General features: G+C 34.9%; 1 protein-coding gene across 2 annotated transcripts in view; it reads right to left on the reverse strand.

Moving 5' to 3' along the window:
• LOC149736529 (E3 ubiquitin-protein ligase HUWE1-like) overlaps positions 1 to 26,861 on the reverse strand; it is a 61,216-nt gene that overhangs the window by 30,444 nt on the left and 3,911 nt on the right. For both annotated transcript variants that reach the window (XM_089877114.1, XM_089877113.1), the window contains exons 3-40: positions 25,944 to 26,106; positions 24,765 to 24,917; positions 24,075 to 24,137; positions 23,493 to 23,624; positions 22,997 to 23,165; positions 22,111 to 22,211; positions 21,432 to 21,612; positions 19,789 to 19,949; positions 19,167 to 19,347; positions 18,565 to 18,660; positions 18,043 to 18,225; positions 17,331 to 17,484; positions 16,973 to 17,103; positions 16,130 to 16,274; positions 15,475 to 15,593; positions 13,487 to 13,559; positions 12,910 to 12,970; positions 11,556 to 11,729; positions 10,557 to 10,663; positions 10,187 to 10,334; positions 9,760 to 9,813; positions 9,383 to 9,485; positions 9,177 to 9,304; positions 8,963 to 9,105; positions 8,695 to 8,829; positions 5,687 to 5,809; positions 5,140 to 5,219; positions 4,867 to 5,048; positions 4,611 to 4,800; positions 4,249 to 4,421; positions 3,807 to 4,013; positions 2,958 to 3,056; positions 2,689 to 2,763; positions 2,416 to 2,519; positions 1,801 to 1,882; positions 1,549 to 1,674; positions 1,362 to 1,483; positions 435 to 641 (exon numbers count right to left, since the gene is read on the reverse strand). In XM_089877114.1, the coding sequence (XP_089733240.1) occupies positions 435 to 641; positions 1,362 to 1,483; positions 1,549 to 1,674; positions 1,801 to 1,882; positions 2,416 to 2,519; positions 2,689 to 2,763; positions 2,958 to 3,056; positions 3,807 to 4,013; positions 4,249 to 4,421; positions 4,611 to 4,800; positions 4,867 to 5,048; positions 5,140 to 5,219; positions 5,687 to 5,809; positions 8,695 to 8,829; positions 8,963 to 9,105; positions 9,177 to 9,304; positions 9,383 to 9,485; positions 9,760 to 9,813; positions 10,187 to 10,334; positions 10,557 to 10,663; positions 11,556 to 11,729; positions 12,910 to 12,970; positions 13,487 to 13,559; positions 15,475 to 15,593; positions 16,130 to 16,274; positions 16,973 to 17,103; positions 17,331 to 17,484; positions 18,043 to 18,225; positions 18,565 to 18,660; positions 19,167 to 19,347; positions 19,789 to 19,949; positions 21,432 to 21,612; positions 22,111 to 22,211; positions 22,997 to 23,165; positions 23,493 to 23,624; positions 24,075 to 24,137; positions 24,765 to 24,917; positions 25,944 to 26,106 (5,028 nt within the window). The remainder of the gene's footprint in view (positions 1 to 434; positions 642 to 1,361; positions 1,484 to 1,548; positions 1,675 to 1,800; positions 1,883 to 2,415; positions 2,520 to 2,688; positions 2,764 to 2,957; positions 3,057 to 3,806; positions 4,014 to 4,248; positions 4,422 to 4,610; positions 4,801 to 4,866; positions 5,049 to 5,139; positions 5,220 to 5,686; positions 5,810 to 8,694; positions 8,830 to 8,962; positions 9,106 to 9,176; positions 9,305 to 9,382; positions 9,486 to 9,759; positions 9,814 to 10,186; positions 10,335 to 10,556; positions 10,664 to 11,555; positions 11,730 to 12,909; positions 12,971 to 13,486; positions 13,560 to 15,474; positions 15,594 to 16,129; positions 16,275 to 16,972; positions 17,104 to 17,330; positions 17,485 to 18,042; positions 18,226 to 18,564; positions 18,661 to 19,166; positions 19,348 to 19,788; positions 19,950 to 21,431; positions 21,613 to 22,110; positions 22,212 to 22,996; positions 23,166 to 23,492; positions 23,625 to 24,074; positions 24,138 to 24,764; positions 24,918 to 25,943; positions 26,107 to 26,861) is intronic.

Here is a 26,861-nt window from a genome sequence, read left to right on the forward strand (position 1 = left end):
ACCTATTTTGTTGGCCCATTACTTAAAAACCTATTTTTTTCAATTAAAAAAAAATGTTTTTTTTTGGTCTAAAAGGGGGGCCACGACTCCCGAAACCCCCCTGGCTGTGCCACCGGCTACAACACATTAGTGACCACTGGGTTGAAGCAACAATTGTTGTCTTGCCGAGACACGGCTAACAGTATCGAGCATCTGACCCTGGTGACCTTCAGTTTAAATGCAAGTAACTAGTCACTGAGCCACAACCTCAAAAGTTAGCCTAGTATTGATAGCTTTAGAATGTGAAAAACAACTACCAAAAAAAATACAGATTATGCCTTTAAACCAAAAATTTACAGTATATTATCGCATTAACAAACATAAAGTTCATGTTTTATAAATAGCTAAACTAAATCTTGTTTTATAAATAGCTAAACTCCTAATAACACACACACCTAATGCCTGGTAAGTTAGCAGCATATGCGTCATCAATGCTTTTATGGTTCGAAGCGCTATAACTACACCAGCGTCCGGAACGGTCGTCGAACCATTTCCACTCACGACGGTGGCCTTCAAAACGCCGTTGAAGCTCAGATTTCCTTGCTAGAGTTATACATGTACGCTCGTATAGGTCAACTAGTAATAGGACCGGAGATATCCACCTAAAAATTTTGAAGGTAGAAATTTTGCTGTTAAATAATTTTTTTTTGGAGCTGAAATTATAATAATAAAAGATGTAAAAATGTAGATATTTGTGGAACAAAAATGCTAGGAAAATTTATTTTGTAGTAAAATGCACTTAATTGTAGTGTTTAAAGTTTGCTAAATACCATAGTATTGTGCTTTGAAATTTAATCAGTTTCTGTGGTTGATCCGTGACACACTTCATGTGTCTTGTGTCTAGACTTTATGCAACAGTTTGAACAGCAGCGTACCACAATAAGTGGGACTAGATTTAAGTATAGGAATGCTATTGTTACACCTTTAGCTATACCAACAATTATCTTAACTCTAGTGGAATGGTTCAACTTTTTTTGTATGCTTTACCATTTTAACAAAGATGGGTATCAGATTTACCCCCAATATGTAATGGCGCTCATTTGATAAAAAGCAAAAACAACTGGTTACATCAGTTATATTTAATGCGACGGATGCACTAGCTTTTTGGCAACGAGTTGTTCAATATCTGGTAAAGTACTACGATATGAACAATTTTTCTGCCCTGTCAACTGATGTGGATTTTGGTAGCTTATTTACCCTCTAAATACGAGGAATCTACCCCCAGGGGTAAATTTACTCAAATTTAAAAATGCTGTTCTAGTGTGTGTGTGCTAGCTAATTTTTAAGATAAGGTATTAAGCCAATGAGAGTAAAATACTGACTTGGGTGTAGTAGAGACATCGTTATGGTCTTGCAGCCAAGTGCTGGCACAAGATAAGAGAGCTACAAAAGTTGGTATCAAGTCATTGTGGCTAACCACGCGTGTACATGGCTCTTTCATTTCCTGGAAAGAAAAAAAATTAATATGCAAACCATAACGGCAAAGAAAAAAGTGCTTGTGACTACCACCTCATAGAGGAGCGCAAACAGAAGTGCTTGGGCAGCTAAACCATCTGAGAATTCGTCATCTTGGAGCCAGACGCCGTCTCCGTTAGACTTGTAATCATCTGTCAGTTTTTGGCATTTTTCTTTGATCTACGCAAAAAGTAGATGGGTTAGAGTCCCACATATGGTGGTTAATTTCTTCGAAAACTTTCTGCTCATGAATATTAAAGGGGTGGAATCGAATTGCGCGAGGCAGGGAAATGTAAGCAGATTTACCTGCACGACTAGTTTATTAAAAACTCCATCGGACCAGTTTTTTCCGGCTCTTTTCATCAGGACAACAATGACGTCACACACACTGCAATAAAGGCATGCGTTTAAAGAAGCTTGGATTCCATAACTTATAATTGCTTAGCAAGGTTGTTGTGCAAAGTAAATATAAACAAATATATTTCATTTGTTGCATGGCTAGGTCGACAAACAAAATATCCTGACTGAAATATACAAACAAATATCGAGCTGTAATTATTTTCAAACTGAAAAAACTTGCATTTAAAAACACCAGAATAAACATTTAAAAAATAGAGCTAAATTAAAAAAAGACTCAAATGGACTTTCCAGGTGTTGGGGTAATGGGCCAAATCTGGCCTAAATCCCAGGTCCTTGACAAGGACCTCATCTATAAAAATGAAAAAAAGAAAATTAGAAAACTACAGAATTTTTATTATTGATAAAATTTATATTAAAACCATAAATGTCAAAAATATGTCTAAATCTGAGTAGTACCATATAAAAAAAAAATTATTTAACTATAAAACACATTAATTGACTTTATTATCAATTTTTATAGAACCATGTCAAGGCCTTTAAATCAATTTTTCCGTTACATACCGGTACACAGTATCTGGTAGATGGTTGACTAGTTCTAACCCCCTTTCAAATATGCTGGCTGCAAAATCATCAATATCGCTTGCTGACATTGGTTCTTCATCATCCTGTATAAAATATTGTTAAAAAAATAGAAAAAAAATAAAAAAAAACAATTTTTTTATGATTTTGGAAAATTAAAATGAGGTTTAAATTAAAAAAAAAAATTTTTTTTAATTTAAATTTTTTTTTTCACTTCAAAAAAATTTTTAGTGTATTTTTTTTTCTTTTTTTTACCTGACTAAGCATTTTCATCTCTTTTTCATCTTCTACTTTCATTTGCTCTTCCTCCTCCTTTTTTTTCTTGTCCTCCTGCATTTACAAAACCATACATAACAGCATTGTCACAATATCTCGGAAACATTGCAATATTTTCAGAAGAATAACAATTACCGAGACAATTTCTCAGAAATGTAATAAATATTTCAGAAAAAAAAACAACTGCGACATTTTTAAAAAATAACATAATTGTGATAATTCTTCAAAAAAATTGTCAATTGTCTTACGTCTTGTGAGGGATCAGGTTCTGAACTCTCATTTTCCTCAGGCTCAGCTACAGAAGATCTTGCTGCAGCTCTTAGGTCTTCCTCTAGCTGTGCCCCCTCCTAAAAAATATATTAAATTTAAAAAAAAAAAAATAAAAATAAAAAAAAATAAATTTTTTTTTTAGAAACAATGTTTTTAATTGTTAACAAAAAAATTAACCACATTTTTAAATTATGTAGTTATTTAAAAGCAGTAATAAAAATATAGGGTTTATAAAAAAAACTTTTTTAAAATCCTTTTTTAAATAACATAAAATAGAACGCTGTAAAAATTAACCAGGAAATGCACAATTAGTTTATTTTACACACCATCGTCTTGCTAAATTATTTCAACTGGCAATAAAATGTTAAAAAGAAAACAAAAAAACGCCATAGGCGCTGTTTTGGAACTTTTAATAGTTTAACCACAAAAATCTGAACATCCTAGTAAAATGGTGGTGCTACATGCTTTACCAAATATATAATCCACATCTGAGCACCTGTGACGTTACTGGCTGCATAGTATGTGTATAGGAAGTGTGGTATTTTACACAGGGGAGGTATTTGCATCCCATAGTGAAAAGAAAACCAAATTAAAGTTGCCGACTCAAAAATCACGCAGATCCGCGTGGGGTCGCTGTGGTTGAGAAATTAAATAGTGGAAGTGAACCACGAGAACAAAATGGCGCAATTTTGTGGGAAAAAGATTGGCGTGACAGTTTTAGGCATTCTACTTCGCAAATAAAGCATTTTTAAGGGATTTTGAGAGGTTAACAAAATATTTGGCGAAAAAGAAAGCTTTTTTTCAGTGATTAATGTCCAATTTTTTACCTGATCTCGGACTTCTTCTTCCGCATCAGTTTCCGGCTCTTCGGATGCAGCAGCAGCAGAAGTGCCTTCCAGAGACATTGAGATCGCTCTAAGGAGCTGATCGTCCTCGGAGGAATGCGTGAGCAGCCACTCGGTGGCAGCCTCCAACGTGCTAGCGTGCATGAGAGCTTGTAAGACTTGTTCTCGCGCAAAACCCATGTCGACAAGCTAGTAATGGCATAAACAGTTACAACTCTACACAAAACAAGCATTTTAACAGCCAAAATACAATTTAGCATTAAAACAACTTTTAGCGGAAATATTTACAAAAAATGAATTAGGAAACGAGATAAAATGTCCTAATTTTTTTTTAGAAAAAAAATAAAAAAAGCTAGAAAAAATGACGAAAATGTTTTATCATATCACGAACAGTTAAAAAAACTTAGTGCTGTGATTCACTTACTTGATGGACGACAGATAGATTTGGTGGTCGTGTGGAGCGAGTGGTGGGTATGGCAGATGCCCTGCTGCTTGTGCCTGTGGCTTGGTTGGTTCTTGGAGATGAGGAAAATACTGAGGTACTTGTTGAACGGTTCGCCAACGGAGCATCATAATAGTATTCTGCTGCAGATCCTTCTGAAATGTTTGGTTTTTGCGGTTATTGGTTGAATTGTGTGGGTTAAAGAGCCTATGGTTTTCGAATGGCAGATTTATTGCAAGAGAATAATAATGCCTCAATGTTCTAGGCGCTGTGAATTACTGGGAATTGATTTTGTTTGTTATTAGAAATCATTGTGTGTGTGTGTGACAGTTAAAACGCAGTACCTTGCGCTGTAGGTGGGTTTGCTTTTGCCTTTTTTTCTCGCTCTTCCCTCTCTTCGTTAAGTTTGTCACGTGCGATCTGTTCACCGCGGATCAAATGACAGAGAATCAGAATTACCGAGTCACAAATTCGACTCGATAACTTTGACAGCCTCCTGCTGCACCAGAGGTGCTGTAATGCTTCAAGAGCAGCCTGAAAAAAACAACAACCAAATTTAAAGTACTAGTCAAAACTAGGAACATAAACAGACTGGTTTACCTTTTGTGTTTTGATAAGGAATTTCACAGCACTGAACGGCGCCACTATAGGTGCAAGTTCATCTGTTGGTGTTGTGGCTGCTGGCTTGTCATGGATCACATACGGGGAGTTCAGAATGTTCCGGGGGTTTACAAGCCTTTCTAACAACATCAACCAAGCTTCTAGAAAGTCGTCTACACTGCCTGTATGAGAGATAGGGACATTACTAAGTATGAAGCATTGTAGCACTGCCCGGACCACATTGGCATGGATCAGTGTTAAAAGTTTAAGTACCAGGAAGTTCGTTGGACTGTGAGGAAACCTCTGCGCTGTTATCCTCATCCAATTGCGAAGACAAAGCCCACTTGAAGCAGCTGAAAAGGAAATTGGGAATTCCTTACATTTTATCATGAAATTTTAAATAACGGTGTAATTGTATGTTGATTTTACTGTTGTTGGTGAGGTTTACAACAAACGCTGTCATTATTCTAGTGAACCGATCAGGTAAAAGTAAATAAATAATAATAACGTAACTGTCTGGAGCGGAAAGTACTGTCTGGGGAGGAAGTAGTACGGATCAAGTGCAATTAATACAAAAGCCAAAGCAACCAGCTTACATTGCTGGCAAATAAGGAAACGTTTCGTATTAAAAATTAAAATTACGAAAAAATATAATATTCTAGAAATATTAATAAAACATTAAGTACAAAAATTTGATAATTTCTTTTAAAAAAATACAGTTATTTTTTTGGCTGTTTTAAGGTAAGTATTATTAAAAATCTAAAAATTATTACTACTGTAATAGGATGTGCTGGAAATAACAAATATAAGCAAACATTACTTGAATAGAGCGTCAAGTGAGCCAGTGCCAGCGAAGTACTGTAGCATAAGATGATACGGCATCTTCTTCTCGTCGAACAACATAGGTATTGTGAAGCCAACAGTGCATATTAGGAATGTTGTTCTGTGTGAGAATTGTAAGACATTGCCGTAAATACTAGGGTAAGGGAAAAAAAGGAGAGAGGCAGTATTCCCTTTTTACTTAGTACGTGACATGACTTCGGTTACTGAATTCCGAAGCCTGCTTTGGAATAAACGCAGCAAAAAATTATTTCGCTGATTATTTCTTTAAATAGGGTGTGCTTGATTGGGAAGTACGTACAAGTTTATTAAGGTTTATAAAAGACCTAAATGGGTTGTGCGTCTGCTTCTACATGGCTCATTGCATTCGTGTGGTATTAGATGACAATGGCTTATGTAGGAGCGCGGGAGCCCCAGGCTGGCCAGACAAAACAAACACGTGCTCTTAGAGGTTTCACTGTGATGAGAAAGTCCATATGGAAAGTAGGGAAACAGGCGGGTAATAGAATTCAAACCACAGTGCAGAACTCCAGGAATCCATGTGAACAAACATGATGAGAATTCCAGTTGCATTACGTAATATATGTTGGTTTATGTCATACAGTCGAACCGCCTAAATCTGTGCCAGCCTTTCCATAGACTTATTGACTTAGCGAGAATAAAGAACTAACCACGTAGTTACAGAATCCCATCTTGGCTTTGATTATTCACGGAAGCTTCACAATGACAAAGTCTCCTAACCCTATATTTACATACCCCGCTTTACAATTATCTTATCTTTCCTAAACCACAGGTTTGCATGTTTAATGGTGACAAAATCAGGCTTTTGTGTCCCATTAAAGCTTGTACAATTAGATACATATTTCCAGTAGGTTAAAATTAACTACTGCCTTGTAAGTGCTGGAATTAATACTGTGGTGCTGGTTTCAAAACTGCTTTGCTTTATTCGGAGATGAGAACGCTACCGGCTACGCCCTTCTGCGCCACGTCACAAAAACTTTCCTTAAGAATTTGCCTAAGGATCACGCGGGCTTTTTAAACTATAAAAAAGTATAGAAAATGTCAGATGCTGGGTGAGGTAATATTCTGGAATGAAATGTACACTGGCTGTGGTTGACAACAAAGATATTAAACATATCTCCCACAATGCCTTTAGAGAGCCTATACTGTTACCACTTTATTCTGGTGTTCTTCTTACATAGATGACTGAGATACCTACATTAAAAATTAATTTCATTTTAGCAAACCTTCCGTCTGCGCTCATGCGCGAACTGCAACCTTTGAATCCACTTTCTACCTAAGCAACTGTCAAAAGCGATTTTGGCGGGCCGCTGGTGGCTCTGACTTAAGCACGTACATCCCTGGTTTGCGGCTAGCACTCGCCGACACTGTTTGGTTGTCTGTGATCAGGCAAGCGAAACAGATGTGGTTAGAGAAGTAGGAAGGCAAGAGTGTGTGCTTGGCTACGCTACAAACTACGCTATCACGTAACTGTGTAAATTTCCAGTTACAAAACTCTGTGCTGAATCTAGTTTGCGGAGGAAGCTACCATGCTACATTAACACACTGCTAGACTGGCAAGGCTGTAAGCTTCATGGAGAAAAGAAAGAAGAGTCTGTAGTGAAATGAAGAGATGGTGGCGAGACAGAGAAGACGTGACTTCAGCTGGGCTAGACGCCGGCCGGTGTTGTCAAAAGAGAAAGAGAATCCATCAAGAAGAGAATGGAAGGAAGGAGCAGACGTGTGTCTGCGTGTGTGAGAGAAAGAGAGAGGGGTGAGAGAAAGAGGAGAGAGAAAAGAGAAGGAGAAGCTGAGCCTATTCATGAGTATAACAAGTGAATAAATGTTTGAAATGTAGATAAATAGGCAAGTAATAGGCAGTCTTGTCATATCTTACTGTACATAAACTAAAACTAATCTAAAACACCAAACAATGTTTATATATAACAGTTAATTCCATACAAAACAGTACAGCACTGCTTTCTCAAAACACACAAACCTGGAAAATCATTAAACTTGATATAGAACATTCTAGTGCTATATTGAACAGTGCATACTGTAACACACACACCCCTTTATATGTGGGAATTGTTTCAGTAATAATGGAATTCCTACAAATTAGGAAGTGGGCAGAGCACAAATATGTTAGCTGTTGGGCTAAGCCAGACTGTTTCATTTTCAAGCGTTTCTTAAAGGAGAGCTAGGAGGGAAGAAAGAAATACTAATGGTAAAGAAGTTGCTCTGCGCGCCTTAGTGCAACTGGGGTCATTCTCTCCTAGAGAGAGTACAGACCTAGAAATCAGAGTACCACGTTCATTCCTAAATAGATGACTTAGGTTTGATTGGCGCGAAACTTTTTGCCTGCTGACAGGCAGTGTGGAAAATTTTGAAAACTATTCCAAATATTTTATTGTGGAGACCCGTCATAAATGCTTTGGTTGGTACCACTTAGCACCCTGTTTTTCGGCCCAGGGCTTGAACGTTGGTTAATAGAAATAGTTGAGGTTAAGATGGCTACCGACGGGGTGGTAGTGAAACAACACGAGGCTAAAGGAAGTTGTAACATTACGCAACATGTAAATGGCGTTGACAATAGCCACGACTTAGTGGCTCAACCGGTTTAAACAAGTGCAGTCTCGAGTGTGATTTAAATCGGTTCGCGTAATGGCACCAATTACTAGACCGAGCACCTTATACAGTACGAAATAATAAACGAATTAGATTCGTGGGCGCACGTGTAACGACCAGGCTACATCGCAGGGTTGGGAAATGAAGCAGAAACCATACAGTCATTACTCTTCACTGACAGTACAGTACAAAGGCAAGTGGTTTTAAAATGCTGTCAAATTGAGCTCGTGCAATTTAGTTGGTTAAAGATCTAAATATTACGCCATAAAACTTGCCACAAAAACGTCAGCAGTTACCGACTAGCACAATTCTTAGCTCCAAGCAATAAGTGGTCAGGCAAAGAAAAATAAGCTTTCAAACCTCAATTTAGAAGAAGGCACGTTCGGTGGTGCTCTCCAGGAAAGGCCATCAAGAAGGAGAGTGCTGAGCGAATAAGCAAGCTTTCGTGCCGGCCGACTTGGTGCTACGTTCTGAGCATGTGCAACCGCCATGTGTCTGGAGGAAAGAGTGAATACGTGACTGCCTTGTCTCGTGTAAAAACCCTACCGCGAAAAATCAGATAGTTTTATCAAGCGCGTATATCTAGACGTTTTGATGCTGCCATGTTAAAGTGATGGGAAAGAGCTACCTGCCGTAGCGTTGTCGAATTGGTTTGCCAACAGCTAGCTTCACCAGCAGCCCAAACAGCTCTGCAAGCGATCTGCCCAGCTTGGATGCCACAGTTAGCACAGGTTTGATGCATTTGATGCGTGCAGAAAACGCTGGGCTCATCTGAACAACAGGAGTAGGGAATTTAATAGGACTTTGGAAATTAGAAACAAAATAAAAAAACAAGGTCATACTTTGTGTTTTGAGCCGGCCGACTTAATTTCATTTCCTTCCATTTCCATGCCCACTGAGGCCTCGGTACTGTCCGTCTTGCTAGTGCCCTGTTCGGCAGAGGACAGGAGGTTTTCTAATTCCTTCTCGCCTGTAAAAAATTATTCCGTGAATTTTAAACTTCAGAATCATGTGGAAGCTGTGGCTATGAAGGGTAGCAAGTACTTACCAAACTCAGAATCTTCTGGAATAGCTCCCGGTGTACAAAGTGCCAAAAGAACTGTGCTCTCCCATATTAGACTCCTGTAGAGCTTATTCAACCCTTCCAGTGCCTAAAAGAAGCATTAAATTGAATTGAAAACCATGCAAGATTTAACAGTAACGTGAGCAGTGTTTCCAGTTTTAAAACCTTAGACGGTAAGACCCCATGTTATTCAAAAAGCACCAAATTTGGCAACACTGTCTGGAACAGCTTGGAACAATGTAAATAATGTCAATCAAAGGGTAAAAGATCAAATAACACATAAGGTCATGTCGTGGCATTCCAATTAGTTACATAAGAAGTTTAAACAACAGTAAACATGCTAACCATGCAAGGCTACTTACTGTTATGCCCATTCGACTGCCCCATTGGTTTACAATGATGGTTCGAATTTCATTCTGAAATTTAAAGGTCAAGTTTGAAACAGATCAAATTTGAATGATAATAAACAGAAAAAAATGTTAATTTTTTTGTTCATGTTTTGTTTGTATTTTTGGGGATTATTACAATTTAAAAAAAAAAATTGGTCTAACATTATAGAAATGGCAATGATAAATTATATTAATGTAACAGAAAACAAAATGTTTTAATGTTTTTTTTTGTTTGACAAAAGTGTAAGTTTTTAGTCTTTTTTTTCTTAGTTTATTGCAATTTTTAAAAAAATGACCAAACATTTTGAAATATAAAACCAAAAATAATAAAATTAACATAAACGAAAAATAACATCAGCACTTCTGTTACAACGGCCAAAACGAACAAAACTTCTCCAACCTGGTTGGCACGTGGCAGAGTTAAGAAAAGCGTGACGAAGGCGTGTAAATGAACGAGGCTCTTAACCAATGAGCTGCCTTCATTTTCCGCCGCGTCAGCGCTTTGTTGCTGAGTAAGCTCATGTAGAAGAACGCTGGCGGGGCGTGTCCTGTAGAAGAGATTTAGAAGGGTGGGGGAAAATGGGACACTTTTACATCCTATTTTCTCATTGCGTTTGGTAGTAAACAAAGAACATTCAAAGAATTATAGAACTGTATCCTCACGACTCCCATGGACCGTCGGTAATTGTTTAAAATGCGATTGGGAGATTTGAATATTATGTGCTAAAGGTGTACCATCTTCCCCCCAGTACTATGTTTCATTTTTTTACCTTGTTTCACCAGGTGTAGTAAGGAATAAAGGTTGCAATTCATTCTTCAGTATATCTAGTACATGAGCTAAGCTCTCTCCAACTACTGTGGGCGCTCGCAATAAAATCTGTGGTATAACATATTAAGTACTGTTATACTGCTTTTTGGTAGCTACAATAAAAATATATGGTATATTCAAGTTATTGCTGTTATACTGCCATTTGGGTGGCCAAAAATGTATGGTATATTAGAGTAATTACTGTTATACCATGATATATACTGCAAATGAATAGACTGTGTATGAGTTTTACAGCTTATTACTACAACATGCAAATTTTGTGAGTATCAATGCAAATGTTTTTGTCCGCCGTAAATTGAGACGGGGTAGTAAGTAGAGGCGGGGGTAGTCGGGGCAAACAAGTTCCTTTAATAAGGCGCCAAAATAACAAAGACGTCTCAACGAACAATAGCGAAACAATGGTGCAAAGAATAATGTTTTTTTACAAGTAGAAAAGCTATTTCTAATCTCCCCTAATGCATTGTAGCAACAGCAGAATAATTATTAGAGATTGACTTTGCTTTATTTTTACCAGAAGATCTATTTCTAATATTAGGATAATCCTAGCAAAATTAGAAAAAAGTCAAAAAATACTATATTTTTAAACAGAAAATCTATTTCTAACATTAGGGTATTCCTGGTAAAAAAACAACAGCAAAATCTTCAAAAATACTGTTTTTAAACTGAAAATCTATTTCTAAAGTTAACTTATACCTAGTAAAAAAACAACAACACCAAAATACTTACAAAGAATAAAAAATACCAGCAAAATACCCACAAATACTATATTTTTAAACACATAATCTATTCCTAAAACAAATATCCTTTGTAAAAAAACAGCGGGAAAATACTAACAAATATTTTTAAAAAATCGCAGCAAAATACTATATTTTTAACATATAATCTATTTCTAAAATTAATTTATCCCTTAAAAAACAAAAAAACAGCAGAAAATACTCACAAATACTGTCTGTGTAAGATTGGTGATCGACTGACAAGCTGCAGAGGTGGGGAAGTCAAGGGGTAAAGATGGAAGTCGCAAAAGATGAAGAAGGATTGCAATACCTCCAGTTTCGTTAAACTTTGTGCAATGGTCCCCTGTGTTATTGCTTACTATAGCTTGAATAAACTTTGTCTGGAAAAAAGTTGAAGTTTTTGTTGAAAATAACTAAATAAATATTCTGTTACTTCTGCTACCAGGCATATTGTAAATAATTTTTTAGTCGCTCATCTGGTATAAAACATAGTGTATTACTGAAATTTAGAAACTTCATCTGACATTCCGAAAGTACATTTCCTTTTTATACAAAAAAGGCTGCTAAAAATTGTTTAAAGAAATATTTAAAAAAAATGCAAAACATGATTGAATCTCAATGTACAGTCAGAAGCATTTAACCTAAATGATGTCTATTTCTTCATATTAGCTGTTAATGTTTTGCATAGGCACAAGGAAATAAAAAAACTGCTGTATTTGTCTATTATTACTTCACACTTTTATAAAAAAAAATGAAAAGTAATTATACTTTTAAGCTACAAAGCTGTAAATTCTGATGTGTCCAACTCTGTTACCAACTATCCTATTGAGTGAGCTTTCTGTCACATAAAAGATTTTATCTTTCTTACATTTGCCTTGCATTTTTAAAACCAACAAAATTTTTACCTAAACACAAAAATTAAAAATATAAGTACCCAATATCTGTGCAGAATAAAACTGTTGTTACCACTGCTTTATTTTTGATTCTAAAATTCAGTTTTAACTTGTAATAATTCAAGTTTCTGACGACCCAATACAGAGATCATAGTTATATAAGCTTCATTTAAAATGGCATTACATGAATAAGAACAGGAAGCTAGGATTATATATATATCACAGAACGTGCTGAAATACAACCAACTGTTTAAAATAAGCAAATAGAATTTAAAACAGGCACGGTCATGACATAAACCTGTCACTGTTTACTTCTGGTTAAAACTAGTTAAAACTGGTTCAGAGTAATCTGGAACTTGCTGTGAAAATTGTAACTGATTGTAGGATCAGAAGAATGCAAACCAAGAAGCTGTAGGGTTGAGAGGATGTCTCATATCCTGATAATGTGCCTAGTTAGGAAAAAACAAAGAGCTAACACTGTACTGCTTAGTAGAAAAAGAGACACTGTCCGTAGCATTTTTGAGTGGGGGTACACATATGTCTTTAATCTGTCTGTCTGTCAAATTTCAGAAGATAAAAATTTAAAATGCCGCAAAAGAACCAGTCGCGTTTTTGAAGCGAATGTCGCCTGAGGCTAAAAGTGTAGCGCGCATAAATTTGAACTTACCACATTTTGAATGTAATCGAGTAGTGGTACGTTCTTCTTGGCGCCGCCCGCTGCTGTTAACCTGTCAATGTATTACCGTAGCTGTTATGAAGGGAAACGAATAACTATGCATTGAATTAATGGCAGCAAACGGATCAGGGCAAATTTGCATATAAGCAAAGAGCAATTAACACAACCAAGTCTGACATAAAACGCAACCGCTCACATTTAATGACATCTCATACAACAACTTAAGTAAACTGATTGTTACACTAAACTTAGACTCTAATGCAATGAGAAAAATAGTTTAAAATTGTTTTACTGGAAACATTTTCTAACTATTAGCCAGTAAAAAAATCTGCCATCAAGTAATCTTATTACCTATCTAATATCTATGTATTATCAATGTATTATCTATTTCTTATCTTTGCATTATCTAATAATATGAGCAGCTGCGAGCTCATTTAGGCGGAAACACGCAACGAGCAGATTGGCAGCGGACCACACAATCTGGGACTTCCCACGTTTCTGACCGCAGTCACAACATGGGAGCTCCCATGATAAAGTAAAACACAATGAAAAAGAAAAACTTTTTTACATTTGAACACTGGATGAGGATTGCTTGGATGTCGAGGCCACCTCTTCAACTTCTTCCACTTCGTCTTCACTTCCTATGGGAGGAGAGAAGACACAAAATGAGTTTTTTTTTGGGAGGGGGGTTGGGATACCTATAAAATCTATAGTGGCATTGTTAAAATGCAGTTACATTTATGACATAGGGAACCTCGTTGATCAATGTCGCATAGGCAGCGTACTTTAGCTGTGCTTATATGATGCCACCCCTTTTTAAAAGTTGGGGTGACATGCATCCCTCATGTTACGCCTATGAAGTCATGCCACTGAGTGACCAAGCTAGCCAGACAAGCTTGACATAAACCAAGATTAGATTTAAGTTTACAATAGCCATAAAAATACTATTAAAGCTAAAAGTGTCCATTTTAAGTCTGGCGTATACTGCAAATCTTTTTTTAAGATCCTTAGATAAAAGCCAAATTTAACTCACATGCCTTTGTTACATAATCAATAAAATTGTCTATTTACCCTTTTCTCTATTACTTTTAAACTGCTTATGCTATTCTATTATAAAGTCATACTTATAGTGAAGTGCAGTTTTGAAAACCAACCTTTTTGCTTAATCTAATTTCAACACATTTGCTGAAAAATATCCTATTTTTTATGTAAGTGTAAAACTCCCCATGAAGTGTAGAATCAAACTGCTTAGTATATGAAGGTACTTCCTCCCAAATTTCCCATTGTATTATATAACATTTCAAAAATAAACAAGTATGACTAGATTAGGATGCAATTTAATACCTCAATGAAAATTTGAAAAATGGGGACTTTCTTTCCTGCCTAGGATATTACATTGTTCTATGCTAAGGGCAGTCTGTTTCATAATGACCTCTTTATAACTGGCATAGAAAAAGTATTGAAACAATGTGATACTCCGGAAGTATATCGGGGTGGGGGAAGATGGGATAGTAGTGTGGGGGAAGATGGGACATTTTTTCATACTATTTTCTTGTCTTATTTGATAGTAAAAAAAGAACATTCAAAAAATTATAAAACCGTATCATCCCGACTCCCAGAGAACGTTGTTAATTGTTTAAAACAGGATCGGGATAATTGGATTTTTTGTGCCAAAGGTGTCCCATCTTTCCCCATAGTACTATATGTTTATTTTGTATGCTGCATATTTATCCCTATATACCTTTTATATTTTAAACTTATTTAAAAAAATAATAAAACCTATGGTTTTAATACAATATCTGTGTGATTATATATTCTAATTTATATGGGTGAGATTCTGCATTAATGCATGCCAGAGAGCCTGGGATTTAGGCCAGAGTTGTCTTTATTACCTCAATTGTGTATTAAGGTTAACAATGCTGATTTACTGCCTTCTCAGAAGGATCTTACCGTCAATAAAACATAATTAGATAACATACAATATATATGAAAACTGAATAATATAATCTTATGCTGTGGTTCAGTAGTTAGGCGCTTGCATTCTAAACAAAGAACACTGATTGGCGTATCCGCGTAAAAAAAAGAATCACCCACAAAGTTACATACATGGTAACTCGTAAGCTGGCACGAAGGATAACGACTGTCGTTTTTCGGCCACGCGAGCATAAACTAAGTTACATTCATTCATTCATTCATTCATGTTTCCTTTAACAAGACACGTAACGGTCATTGGCTCAACCTAGTGGTCAATAATGTTTAAATTGTCAGCCATACAGAAAACATCTGTCATGGCTAAACACATGGTAACTTATAAGAACACAATTTTGCCTCTAAATCGCTGGTCTTCTGACATAAACCCACAATGAAAGACATAGTAAGGTGGGAAAAGATGGGACACCTTTTTTTACAATTAACAATGGTCTATGGAAGTTGTGAGGATACGGTTTTATAATTCTTTGCATTTCTTTGTTTACTACCAAATGGGACGAGAATATAAAATGGAAAATAGTCCCATCTGATCTTCCCCAAACTACTAAATATAAATAATATAGACACCTGCATCATCCTGTGCTGTACTTTCGTCAGCTTGTGATCCATTCTCACCAGGAGCATTGCTTGAAGCATTTGTCCCTTCAGCATTACTTCCACCACCTTCGTTCTTGCTACTTGTTGCCCTGAGAGAAATTATCAGGTGAAATAGAGAAATTATATTGTTTGAAACAGTTTGAAAAGGTGTGAATGTCTATATAAAACACATTTGCCAATAATACCCATATTAAAATACCTTGGTCATATTTTTATGCCCATATAGAACTACCTTTGCCAATTTTTGTTTATGCCCACATTAAAATACATTTGCCAATTTATTTTTATGCCCATATAAAATACCTTTGTCAAAAAACCAAGACCCTTATAACCAGATTTAGTCATAGCTACATTGGTAAATGTAAATGGCAAACGCCCGTCTGCATTTCCCGCCCCTTGACTAATAGTGCAATATGACAGAACAATACTCATATAAAACAGAACAGTCATAAAAACTTGTGGAATAAGATTTTGCAGATTATCATAACACAGACTATTCTACAACAACTCGTAAGCAGGCACGAGGTGTAAAAAAGTACACCCGTGTTATAACGACTGCCGTTTCGGGCCACGCGAGGATAAAGTAAGTTACATCCATGTTAAAACAGTACATGTTAGATTCTACCTTGAACAGATAATGTTCGGGTCATTTCCGAGACACTTGAGTTCACAAAGCAGCTGCAGAATAGCTTTTATGGTCGCACCCCTAAGTGATGGTTGCTGACGCATCAGTTCGTCCATTGCATGGCCAAGATTAGATGCTGTATCACCTGTCAATTATGTTTAGAAACTTGATATAATCTTATCTAAAGGAGGTGCTGAGTAATTGCGGTGACATGTATGTATTTAGGGTTGTTTTATATTTTTGTATGGATGACTTGGTATTTTTAGTTTAAGGCTAATTTACCTAAAAAATTAACACAAAAAATTTAAACATAAAAAATTAACACGAAAACATTGTATTATGGATTCGGTGGCAAAAAGATGCCTGCATTTTACATTTATGGTACATTATGGTGCAAACTGCATCTTGACATGATGTATGCTTCTATAAAACAGAATATGAATAAATTTGGGAATAATTTAAAGTAACGTTTGGTGGCAACTGGCAACCAGATCATATTACAACTATATATGCAAACAATGACAGTTAACAAATGATAATAACATGACCTTAATTTATCAAGCTACATTTGCAAGAATAGATGCAGAACCTAGAGAGATATGCTAAGCAGGCCTTCTTTATAGAATTTTCTGCACTGCATAATCAGTAACATAATTGATGCTTTCTAAAAAAGTTGGCTCTTATGTTTGCAATAATGTATAAATGCAAAAGAATAAGTGCAAGGTATTAGAGAAAAAAAGGTTCTTGGGAAATATATTGTAGATGGTAAAATTTGTAGAACTATATTGTAGATGGTAAAGAAACAATTTTTATGGCAAAGACTAAAGAGTGTTTTTTTCTTACCAAGGGGGTCAGAACTTCTCCTTCTCCTCATAGCAAGTAGGTAGTCTGGACTTAACATGACATGGAAAAGTCGGTCGAATGGGTTGCAGTTAACAAATGCTTCCAGGCCCCGTGTATTAATGCAGAGAGCACTGAGAGAACATTAATAAATGATTTTTCTATATTTGCAAAAAATTTTAGTTATATTTTACAAGGCCCTAAAAATTTATAACTGCTACACTACACCCATTTTTCAGTTTTAATTTTTATTTAAATTTGCACTAGTGCATTCTATCAGGTTAGGGATAATAAACTTTATTTTGCATTCTTTTCAATACATACACAAACAATGTTACTTATATATTGTTTAGAAATATACCTGAATATATTGGGCAATGATGCTAATACTTCACGAGTGGCAGGTGGATCCTTAACAAGCAATGCATGAAGCATGACGTGCGTCAACCTGTTATCTTGTAACGAGGATAGAAGTGAAGGCTCCTGGAAGACGTACACGGTAACAACTTCCATTGCTGTAAAAGAAAAACCGTTTTGAGTAAAAAAATAAAACAGTTTATGCCTTAATGTTATGTGAAGCAGTCATGCCCTATGTATGGCTATATTGTGAGGTTTTTTGCATTATTTTTTTGACCTTTTTCAGGAAGATTAAGTTAGAGGGAGAGAATTTACAACATTTCACCAAAAACAATTAATTTTAGATTTAACAGTTTAAAAATGTTTGGTATAATTTATCATTCTATGTTTACCAATGTGGCCAAACTTACTTTTAATGTTATTTTGGCTATTGTTAGCAGTTAGTTTTATACTCTAAGTCAGTGTTTTAAAGGATATTGTTTTTAATGTGAAATTAACCATATTAAAAACAAACCACTGCTGAAAAAAAGATTTTTCGGAAATGGCTTTAATAATCAAACTACAGTTACTCCTAACACATTGTCATTATACCTGACAACAAAAAAACACACTAATACACTTTTTGACACATTGGTTCGGTGTCGCGGCAAATGTACCAGTGAATTCAGTGGTTATAATCTAATGTATTTCATATGCGACAACAGAAACACACTTACCTAACAGAAATAAAGCAGGACCATAGTACTCCACATTCCCAATAATATGCTTAAGTGAGTTTGGTAGTGTACCATCCATCATATGACGAACTTGTTCACCAAAAGCTTGGTCGGATATTGCTTTTTTTAAGAAGTTGAGAACTGACTTGAAGAGAGCAGCTCTCTGGGGTAAACACTGGGCACCTATGAGTTAGACTTATTTGAAATTAGGTTTAAATGTTTGAATGGACTTAAATGCTTAAACTTGTTGAAGTTTACCAATTGACAATGTTAGCAAATTTTTTTGGTAACTTACTTAAGAGTTACCAACAAAAACATATAATTTTAACAGATTAATATTTTTTTTAATCAGTAAAATCTTTCAACATAGCACCACATTATTTGCAAAGTAAGAAGAAAAAAAACTGCGGAATAAAGAAAAAAAAAACACATTTTTGGTAAAATTAAGTATATATATATATTATGTATATAATTTATATATCTTTTTAATGTTAAAAACTTGTTTATTGTCAGAAAATATACCTGGTTTAAAATCCTCTTTAGGTTTATCTGATTCCTCTGTCTCCATTTCAGTGCTTGTAGAAGGCTCTTCTTTTACACCATCAATCTCCATCACATCTGAGAACATAAAACAGTGCATATCATTATTTAAACCAAAATATTGGAGTTGATGACTATAGAACACAGTTTCTTAACCCTGAATACTAGGTAAATTTGTGAGTGCACTTTTTTGTGTTTTCAGCCAAAAAAAACATTTTTGCAATTTAACTGAATTTCTATTACTTGCATGTAAGCCTACTGTGTTATTGGAAAAAAAATTTAGAAAAATTACTAAAAAAATATTTTACAGAAGAAACTGCAAAATTAAAATGAATCTCAATGTACAGTCGGGGGGGTATTAGCTGAATGATGAAACATACTTGGTACATTACCATGAGCAAACATGACACGACAGAGTTAAACGAAACTCACTGTAAATAATGAGGGAAACTTGTAGATACAGACACACAATATATCTTGTGAAAACTACTCCCCCTTGTAATTTTTAATGCAGTGCAATGATTTTAGTTTTGGCCTGCTCACCCCATCACCCCAGGTTCGGCGCTCATATTCACGTGACTTACCATCACTTGGTGATTCAGCCGCTCCCGGGATCGTATCACAAGCCATTGGCGCATCTTTCTTGCAGATGGCGACCTCATGCTCCAGACGGTCAATAAAGACTTGTAGACCGTTGATGGCTTGAAAAGCTTGCCAGTCGATGTTTGTGATAAGGTCTATAACTCTCACAGCACGAGTGACAAACTAGGTTAAAATTAAAATGATATGTAAGGATAGAAATACAGGAAACATAGGGACGTAGCACATTATGTGCAAGGAATGAATACATGAATAAAAATTATTTCGTCACTTCAGTCACGATAACAAAGACTAACAGAGTTTTAAAAAAGCAAAAAGATGGGTAGTAATGATAAAACAACACTTGTTAAAACATGCTTATTGATAAAAAATTATTGATAAGTAACCAAACTATAATAGGTTCACAGCTTATTGCTAGCATTATATGTTCTTTAGGCAATACACTTAACATGCATTGGTTCAACTCAGTGGTCACTAATAGGCTGTCTAAATTGTCAGTTAGATAAAAAATGGTAGGCAGTTCAAATTGTCAAATCTAATGGTCAGTTATACGAAAGTGGTAATATTGTTTATTATAGAATTACTTTAGCTACTCAGAACACTTACTGTAGTTTGTTCTTGTTGGTCTCCCATGTTAGTAACAACAGATAAAAGTGGGCCCATCATACCACTTTGTACCAGGGCTTCTCCGCCACTTTCATAGCTTGATAGATGGTAGAGGAATGAGAATAAGGCTGTGGCAAAGCTATGCGGAAATTCAGGATTCTCTGTGGAAATAGGGCATTTCAATTCTAAACCACATAGAGTTTAACCAAAGGTTAGATTTGACAGTTGTGTAAAACTTTAAAATTTTTCATAAAACATTTCTTTTTCTTTTCAGAACAAATGCAATATAATAGAATTGCTTTCAAATGGCATTTAATTTTAATGATATTTTTTAAAAAAGGAAAAAGTTTTTTAAAAGATTGAGATAGTTTTAAATTCAAATTATTCCGATATTCTTACTCAGTGTAAACCGTCAATGACAGAATAGCATTTAACATTCCAATAAGAAGAATAAGGTATTTATATAAGAGAGAAGCAGACGTGACGAACGGGCTTGTGAACTTGTGGTCTGGTGGCATTTATTAATATTAAGAACGTTTATATAGAAAATGGCTGTACGTGACACTTGAGCTACCTTTCCATATGTCTGACTGTTATCACGTTTTGCCTATTGAGAAGACAGGCGTAACATAATTTAAGTTTTAGTGTATTTTTTCCTGTGAAAAATAAAACACGTTTTTCATTCCGTTTTTTTTTATCACGTTTTGCCTATTGAAAAGACGGGCGTAACATAATTTAAATTTTGATGTTTTTTTTTTCTCGAAAAAAAAATCTGTTTTGATTCCTTTTTTTTATTACGTTTTACCCATTTGAGAAGACAAAAGATAAACCTAACTTAACTTGATTGTTGGTGTACTTTTATATGATCTTAGAAGGAAAATAATTGTTTTATTTGCTGATATATAAGGTAATAATATAGTTTAATATGTAAATCAAGTATAAAATGTTTGTGTGTTGTGTTATTTCAATAAAATAATTTTGCCAATTAACGAAAATACCAGGAAAATTAATGGCATGGATAAATTGCCAAAATGGTGCACAGATAACCAGAATTGAAAGCACATACAAAGGAAAAGTTAGTTTGGTGAAAGGCTGTCATGATGCAGGTACCCTTGAATTTAGGCTTTTTAAACTAAAAATACAACTTTATTAATTTTATACACAAAACTAAAGTTTACTGTTTGCGTGTACGTATTTAGATGAGACTGTTATTTCTTATCCTTGCCGGATAACATAATAGTAAACTATATATATGCATTAATGGTAAATGACATGCATTACTGGTAAACTACATGCATTAATGGTAAACTACATGCATTAATGGTAAACTGTAAACTACATGCAATAATGGTAAACTATTTGCAATAATGGTAAACTACATGCATTAATAGTAAACTACATGCATTAATAGTAAACTACATGCATTACTGGTAAACTACATGCATTAAAAGTAAACTACATGCATTACTGGTAAACTACATGCATTAATGACCAATGGTTCAAGATCAATGCCAGATAACATAATGGTAAATATATGCCATATAATTTACCATTAATGACCAACAGTACAAGACCAATAGGGAACCAAAGTGCACATAATGATAAAACAGTAATAAAGAGTTATAGATAGTGATAGTACATACCTTCTTTTGTCTTCTTTGTGCTTGTCATGCTGTCAATGCATCTACGTACAAGTACAGGGAGGAAGCCGTGGTATTGAGACACGCCGGTCACGTCCACTATGGCACCGAGCCGTGGCGTTCGATCGCGACAGTCCAGATGTACAATGGAGGTTAGTGTTCGTAAAGCAGCTGCTTTAATATCCTGCATAGTTATAACACTATTAGTCAATTAAAACGGTATATAAAAATTGAAATTTTTTGTAAAGTTACAATTTATGAAAGTTGAAACTTTTTTGTCAAGTTACTATTTATGAAAATTGATTTTTTTCTTATACAGTTGTTATATTCCTAGTGGTCACTAATTGGTTGTCCAAATTATCAGCCATATTTAAAAAAATGAAGAAATCCCATGAAAAAATAATCACGCACAAAGTAACATACATAGTAACTCCTAAGCAAGCACGAGGTGTATAAACACCCATGTTATAACAACCTTGGTTTTCCAGCCATGAGAGGATATGGTAAGTTACATTCATTCATGTCTGTTTGTGCTTAAAACTACAAGTTTTCTATCGAGTATATCAATTCTAAATAGTTATACACATTGTGCCAAAAATGGTGTAGTTGCAAACTAATCAGTGGTGGAGTATTGAATTTTCTACAAAAGTTGTTTTAGTTACTGAGTGCATACAATACTAACCACAAGTGTGTTGTCTTTAACTTGCAAGAGATCTACCAGTTCTTCTGTGAAACCCGAATATAAAATGCTGCCAATGTTTTCGGAGACACTGTTTGTATATACTGCAGGAAGGTATACTGGTTAATGGTTATAATATATATATAGGTTAGAGTTGGGGATGGGTTAATAAGGCTATGGCAAAATACAGTTTAAACAAGTTATAGGGCAAACCACTGTGGCACTTTTAACTTAATGTGGTAAATGTGTGAACTTGGCAAAAGCCAAAGCAAATTTTTAGGTCTACACAGTTAATCCTAATGTTCTGTTTATTAACTGTTGCTACTATGCAGTGACATTGCGAAAATAGTTAAACTAAAATATATAGTATGGTGGGGGGAGATGAGGGCCCCTTTTATTCTATTTTTTGTCTTATTTGGCAGTACACTAAGAACATCCAATGAATTATAAAAACGTATCCTCCAACTCCTATAGACAGCTGTTCATTGTTTAAAACACTAATAGGATATTTGAATATTATGCGCTAAAGGTATCCAGTCTTTCCCCATCCTAATATATATACAGAGTGACATGCTACCCCAAGAACCTATCTTGTTACATCTATGACTAGTACCAAAACATCAGTACACAAATTAAACAGGTTTTAAATTAAAAAATATCAAGAATGGTATTCTGGCTACCGACTAAACTAGTCTGTCCGCGGTTACTATTGGTTAACTCATTTTTTTAGTCGGCCAACTAAATTTCTATGCATTACTTATTACAGAAATTAGTATTCGAACTACCGACTAAATTTGGGGGCGACTGAAAAAGCAAAATTAAATTTAGGTGGCGACTAGTTCAGTTGGTAGCCAAGAATGCCAGCTCAGATCTTTTCTCTCTAACTTACCAAGTACTGAGATAGCATGCAGACGAGCTTGAACACATTTCAGTCGAGTTTTGTGTTGAGAAAAACTATGCGCTAAACGTAGATGCGTGTAGAGGAGCATTTTTGAATCATTAGGTACTGGATACATCTTAATCAATGACTCCATGATTTCAGCTGGGCTCGAGCTCATCTGGAAGACAGGGTTACTTCGTTTTGGATATACTTTGGTTTTGTTAGGTATGCGGGTGTGGTTGTCAGGATATTTTTTGTCAGTTGGCAGTTAAGTTAGTATATTTAGATATTATGTTTTAAAGGTGTCCATTTACCCCCACCCTGCTATATATGTAAGTATAGTGCTATACAATTTTAGTTAAATTGCGTGATATAGTAATGCTATAATATTAAGTTTCACAGACTTAGTGAGAAAAGAAACTGGATCTAACTCAGCAATTTCTTTTGTTTGGCCTAAGGACTAAAACATTTAGAGAATTAGATCGACTAATATTTTAATTTATACCTGGTGAACATTTTCTACATGGATGCAATACATGTTGTTGGCTTGCTTTTTCGCTGTGTGTTGAGATTCAGTGACAGTTTTGGTGTCGGCATAAAATTCATAATGTAAGGTAGTAGCATTTGATGGAAAAGTCTGTTATACATTGAAAATTTGACATATTTTAGTATTTCCTAGTATTTTTATGGAAAAGTCTGTTATAAATTTAAATATTTTAGTATTTCCTGGTATCTTTATGAAAAAGTATGTTATAAATTAAAATATTTTAGTATTTCTTAGTCTTTTATAGAAAAATCTGTTATAAATTGGAATATTTTTCTGCAAAATTAACTAAAGGAAAATGGACAAATTACGGCTTAAACCCTAGTTTGTATAGTTGTGTCTTGTCATAGGACCTCACCTCATCCAAACAGAATAGAATAGCTAAAGTTAAAATTACTTAGTTTTCTTGATAGTAACCAAGAAAAGCCATTTGTGTTCTAGGAATTCAGAATAAGAATTAGAAAAATTATACACAAATTACACAATGATTTAAACACTGCATTGTTGTATACTGTATGATAACAAGTTAAAGTAATACTTTACCGAAACTGGGGAATCAAGGCATGACTCTGCAAGACCGAAACCATTTTCCTTTCCACCCCAGTTCTGTTAGGAACATAGAATTATTTTGGTTATAAATCAAAAAAATAAAATATTGGGTTATAACAATGTTGAGATTGGTTGAGTATTGGTGGGCTGCATATTTTCATAATGGCAAGCTGGCAACACCTTATGCTTATGGCTTAGTTTGTGTATTGGCATGTTTAAACAAAATTGCTTATTTGAGAATAAACTAGTCATTGTCACGAAAAGAATTTGCAGAATGCATATAAATGCTGCTTAACTAATCTTGCTTAAAATATAGGTGGAAGTCTAGGGGTGCCCAAAATTACATGTGAACCCAAATTTTTAAACCGAGTTCTGATGACATTATATGTTTTATGATCCAAATATGAATTTGAACAGTTTTTACCCTGCTGTTACAAGTCTATACGAACAAGCAGAGCAAAAGTATAATGCATTCTTCACATTAATCATTGAGCCCCTATTTTGACTTCTATGAGTGCATTTTGACAAATTATTTATATTTTAACATTGTCACTGCAGATTTTACTAAAACGTTTGCCACATATACAAACTAAATGCCAGTGACTTTTATCTTTTGATTAATATTAACAATATTTTCATATAAAATTTCAAAGCTTATAAATACAAACAAATCAACGACCATACCTCTGCAAGATAACCAAGGCGTTTCAGTAACGGGAGCCTCTGCTTGTCGGCGAGACGAGACAAGAAGTTGGATCGCTTGCTGAACACATAGAGGAGGTTGAGGACAGAGAGGATCATGTCCAGGTTGGAAGAGGAGAGGAGAGAGGTGAGATGCTGGAAAAAAAGATGAAAAGATTAGATTTGTGGTAATTCAAATTGGTATGGTATTGTAGCGGTTGCATAATGTTTATTGTGAGTCGTAAACTAAGAGGGTGAATAACCCCCCCGAGAAGTGATATTTATACGGAAAATAACGGTAGAAAACGGCACTTTTGTACTCTTGGGCGCACGAACCTGTGCCGGTCGCCACAGTATAGTATTTTAAGCATAGGTGCTGATCTTTTATAATTGTTAGGGAATAATAAATGAATTCAATTTATTTACTCCTGTGTGGAGGATTGACGAGTAACGACAGTGGTTATTAACTTATAGCATAGCCAATAGGTGTTCTGTTTTATACACTTTGTGCCCACTAATGAGTTACCACGATTGTAACTTGGTAAAATAATTTTTTTTCAGTGATAGTTAGACACACAATACTGCAATACTGTAAATCAAATTTAACCATATTAGTTCAAATTTTTATTGATTAATGCAGTCCAGAAAATTTCAGAGTTGGTCCGCCACCCTGCCATTCCAGATTTGCAGCTATGTATGTAGCACTAAGGCCTATGCACTATATTGTGTTGGTGCAGCCACGTTTTTAATTAAGCTCTAAAAAGGTCATTTCCACAGTCATTAGTATCATGTGTTCAGACAAAACAGTGAATGTAATAAATGTTGAACCAGATCCATGTTAAGTAGACTTTGGGAAATGTAAACTTATCCATTGTATCTGCAACAGCACCAATTCCTGTCTAATTATATTAGTAGACTAATCGAATAACTCTTTTAGTTGCATGTAGCATGGCTAGACTGGGTTTTAATACAAGTGCATTGTAAAGATTTTGTGCCTTAATATACCAATAGGGTTCTTCTAACCACCAACACTTTTAGTTAGTTTTACATTTATTTGCCCTACCCATCTCCACAGAGTTGAAAAAGTGTTCTGTATAGATTTAGTGCCTTGAAAAAACACCAAAAAGGTTATTTTAACTACCAACACTTTTAGTTAGTTTTACATTCATTTGCCCTACCCACCTCCACTGAGTTGTACAAATGTCTTGAAAAACTGTATTCGATGAGCAGGGAAGTAAAATGGAGCACGGCAAGGGCAAGTTCCTGTAGATGTTCATCTGTGTTCACTGTCAAGAGCCACTCAGACTCCCCCGTATATGCTGCAGCGGATAATATTCCATCGAATCTATATTTATATATTACGTAATTTACTTTTAAAAACATCAAACATTTTCGGAAATGACTGGGTATCCAGTTACTTGTAAAAGTTTAATTATATCCTGAAAGTGTCTTGTCTTAAAATTAATTTACTTTGGTAAGGCTGTCTTTTTAAAAAGCATTTTGGCATATTTTTGTACAGTTAATACATGTACATTGTTTATCATGTGTAAAAGGATACTTTGGTGTAACATAGTCTTACTTTAGAAAATATTTTGATATATTTTTGTACAGTTAACATATGTATAAACATTGTTTATTATGTGTATAGGAATACTTTCTGCGGTGTCTTGTATAACACAGTCTTACTTTAAAAAACATTTTGATGCATTTTGTATAGATAATATATGTACATTGTTTATCATGTGTATAGAAATACTTTGTGGTGTCTTGTGTAACAAGTCTTACATATATATATAGCATGATCAAATTTTTTAGAAACAGTAGTACTAAACACAGACCAGTAAAGATAAATATTGTAATTAAAAAAACTGTGGTAGACACAGACAGTGTACTCGATTCAAAATCAATTAAAACCAATTTAAAAGTAAGTCAATCCATCAGCAGCTTATTGCATGTGTATTCAGACTAATTAATATTTGGCACCAATGATACACAAGCTAATTTTTTTATGATGTAAGTAGTCCTACTAATAAAACTAAAATTCTTTATTAAAACATCTTGAGTTATTAAAAATGAAGAAATGGAAGAATACATATAAGA

The sequence above is a fragment of the Ciona robusta genome, chromosome 4 (assembly GCF_009617815.1).
Source record: "Ciona robusta chromosome 4, ASM961781v2".
NCBI lineage: Eukaryota > Metazoa > Chordata > Ascidiacea > Phlebobranchia > Cionidae > Ciona > Ciona robusta.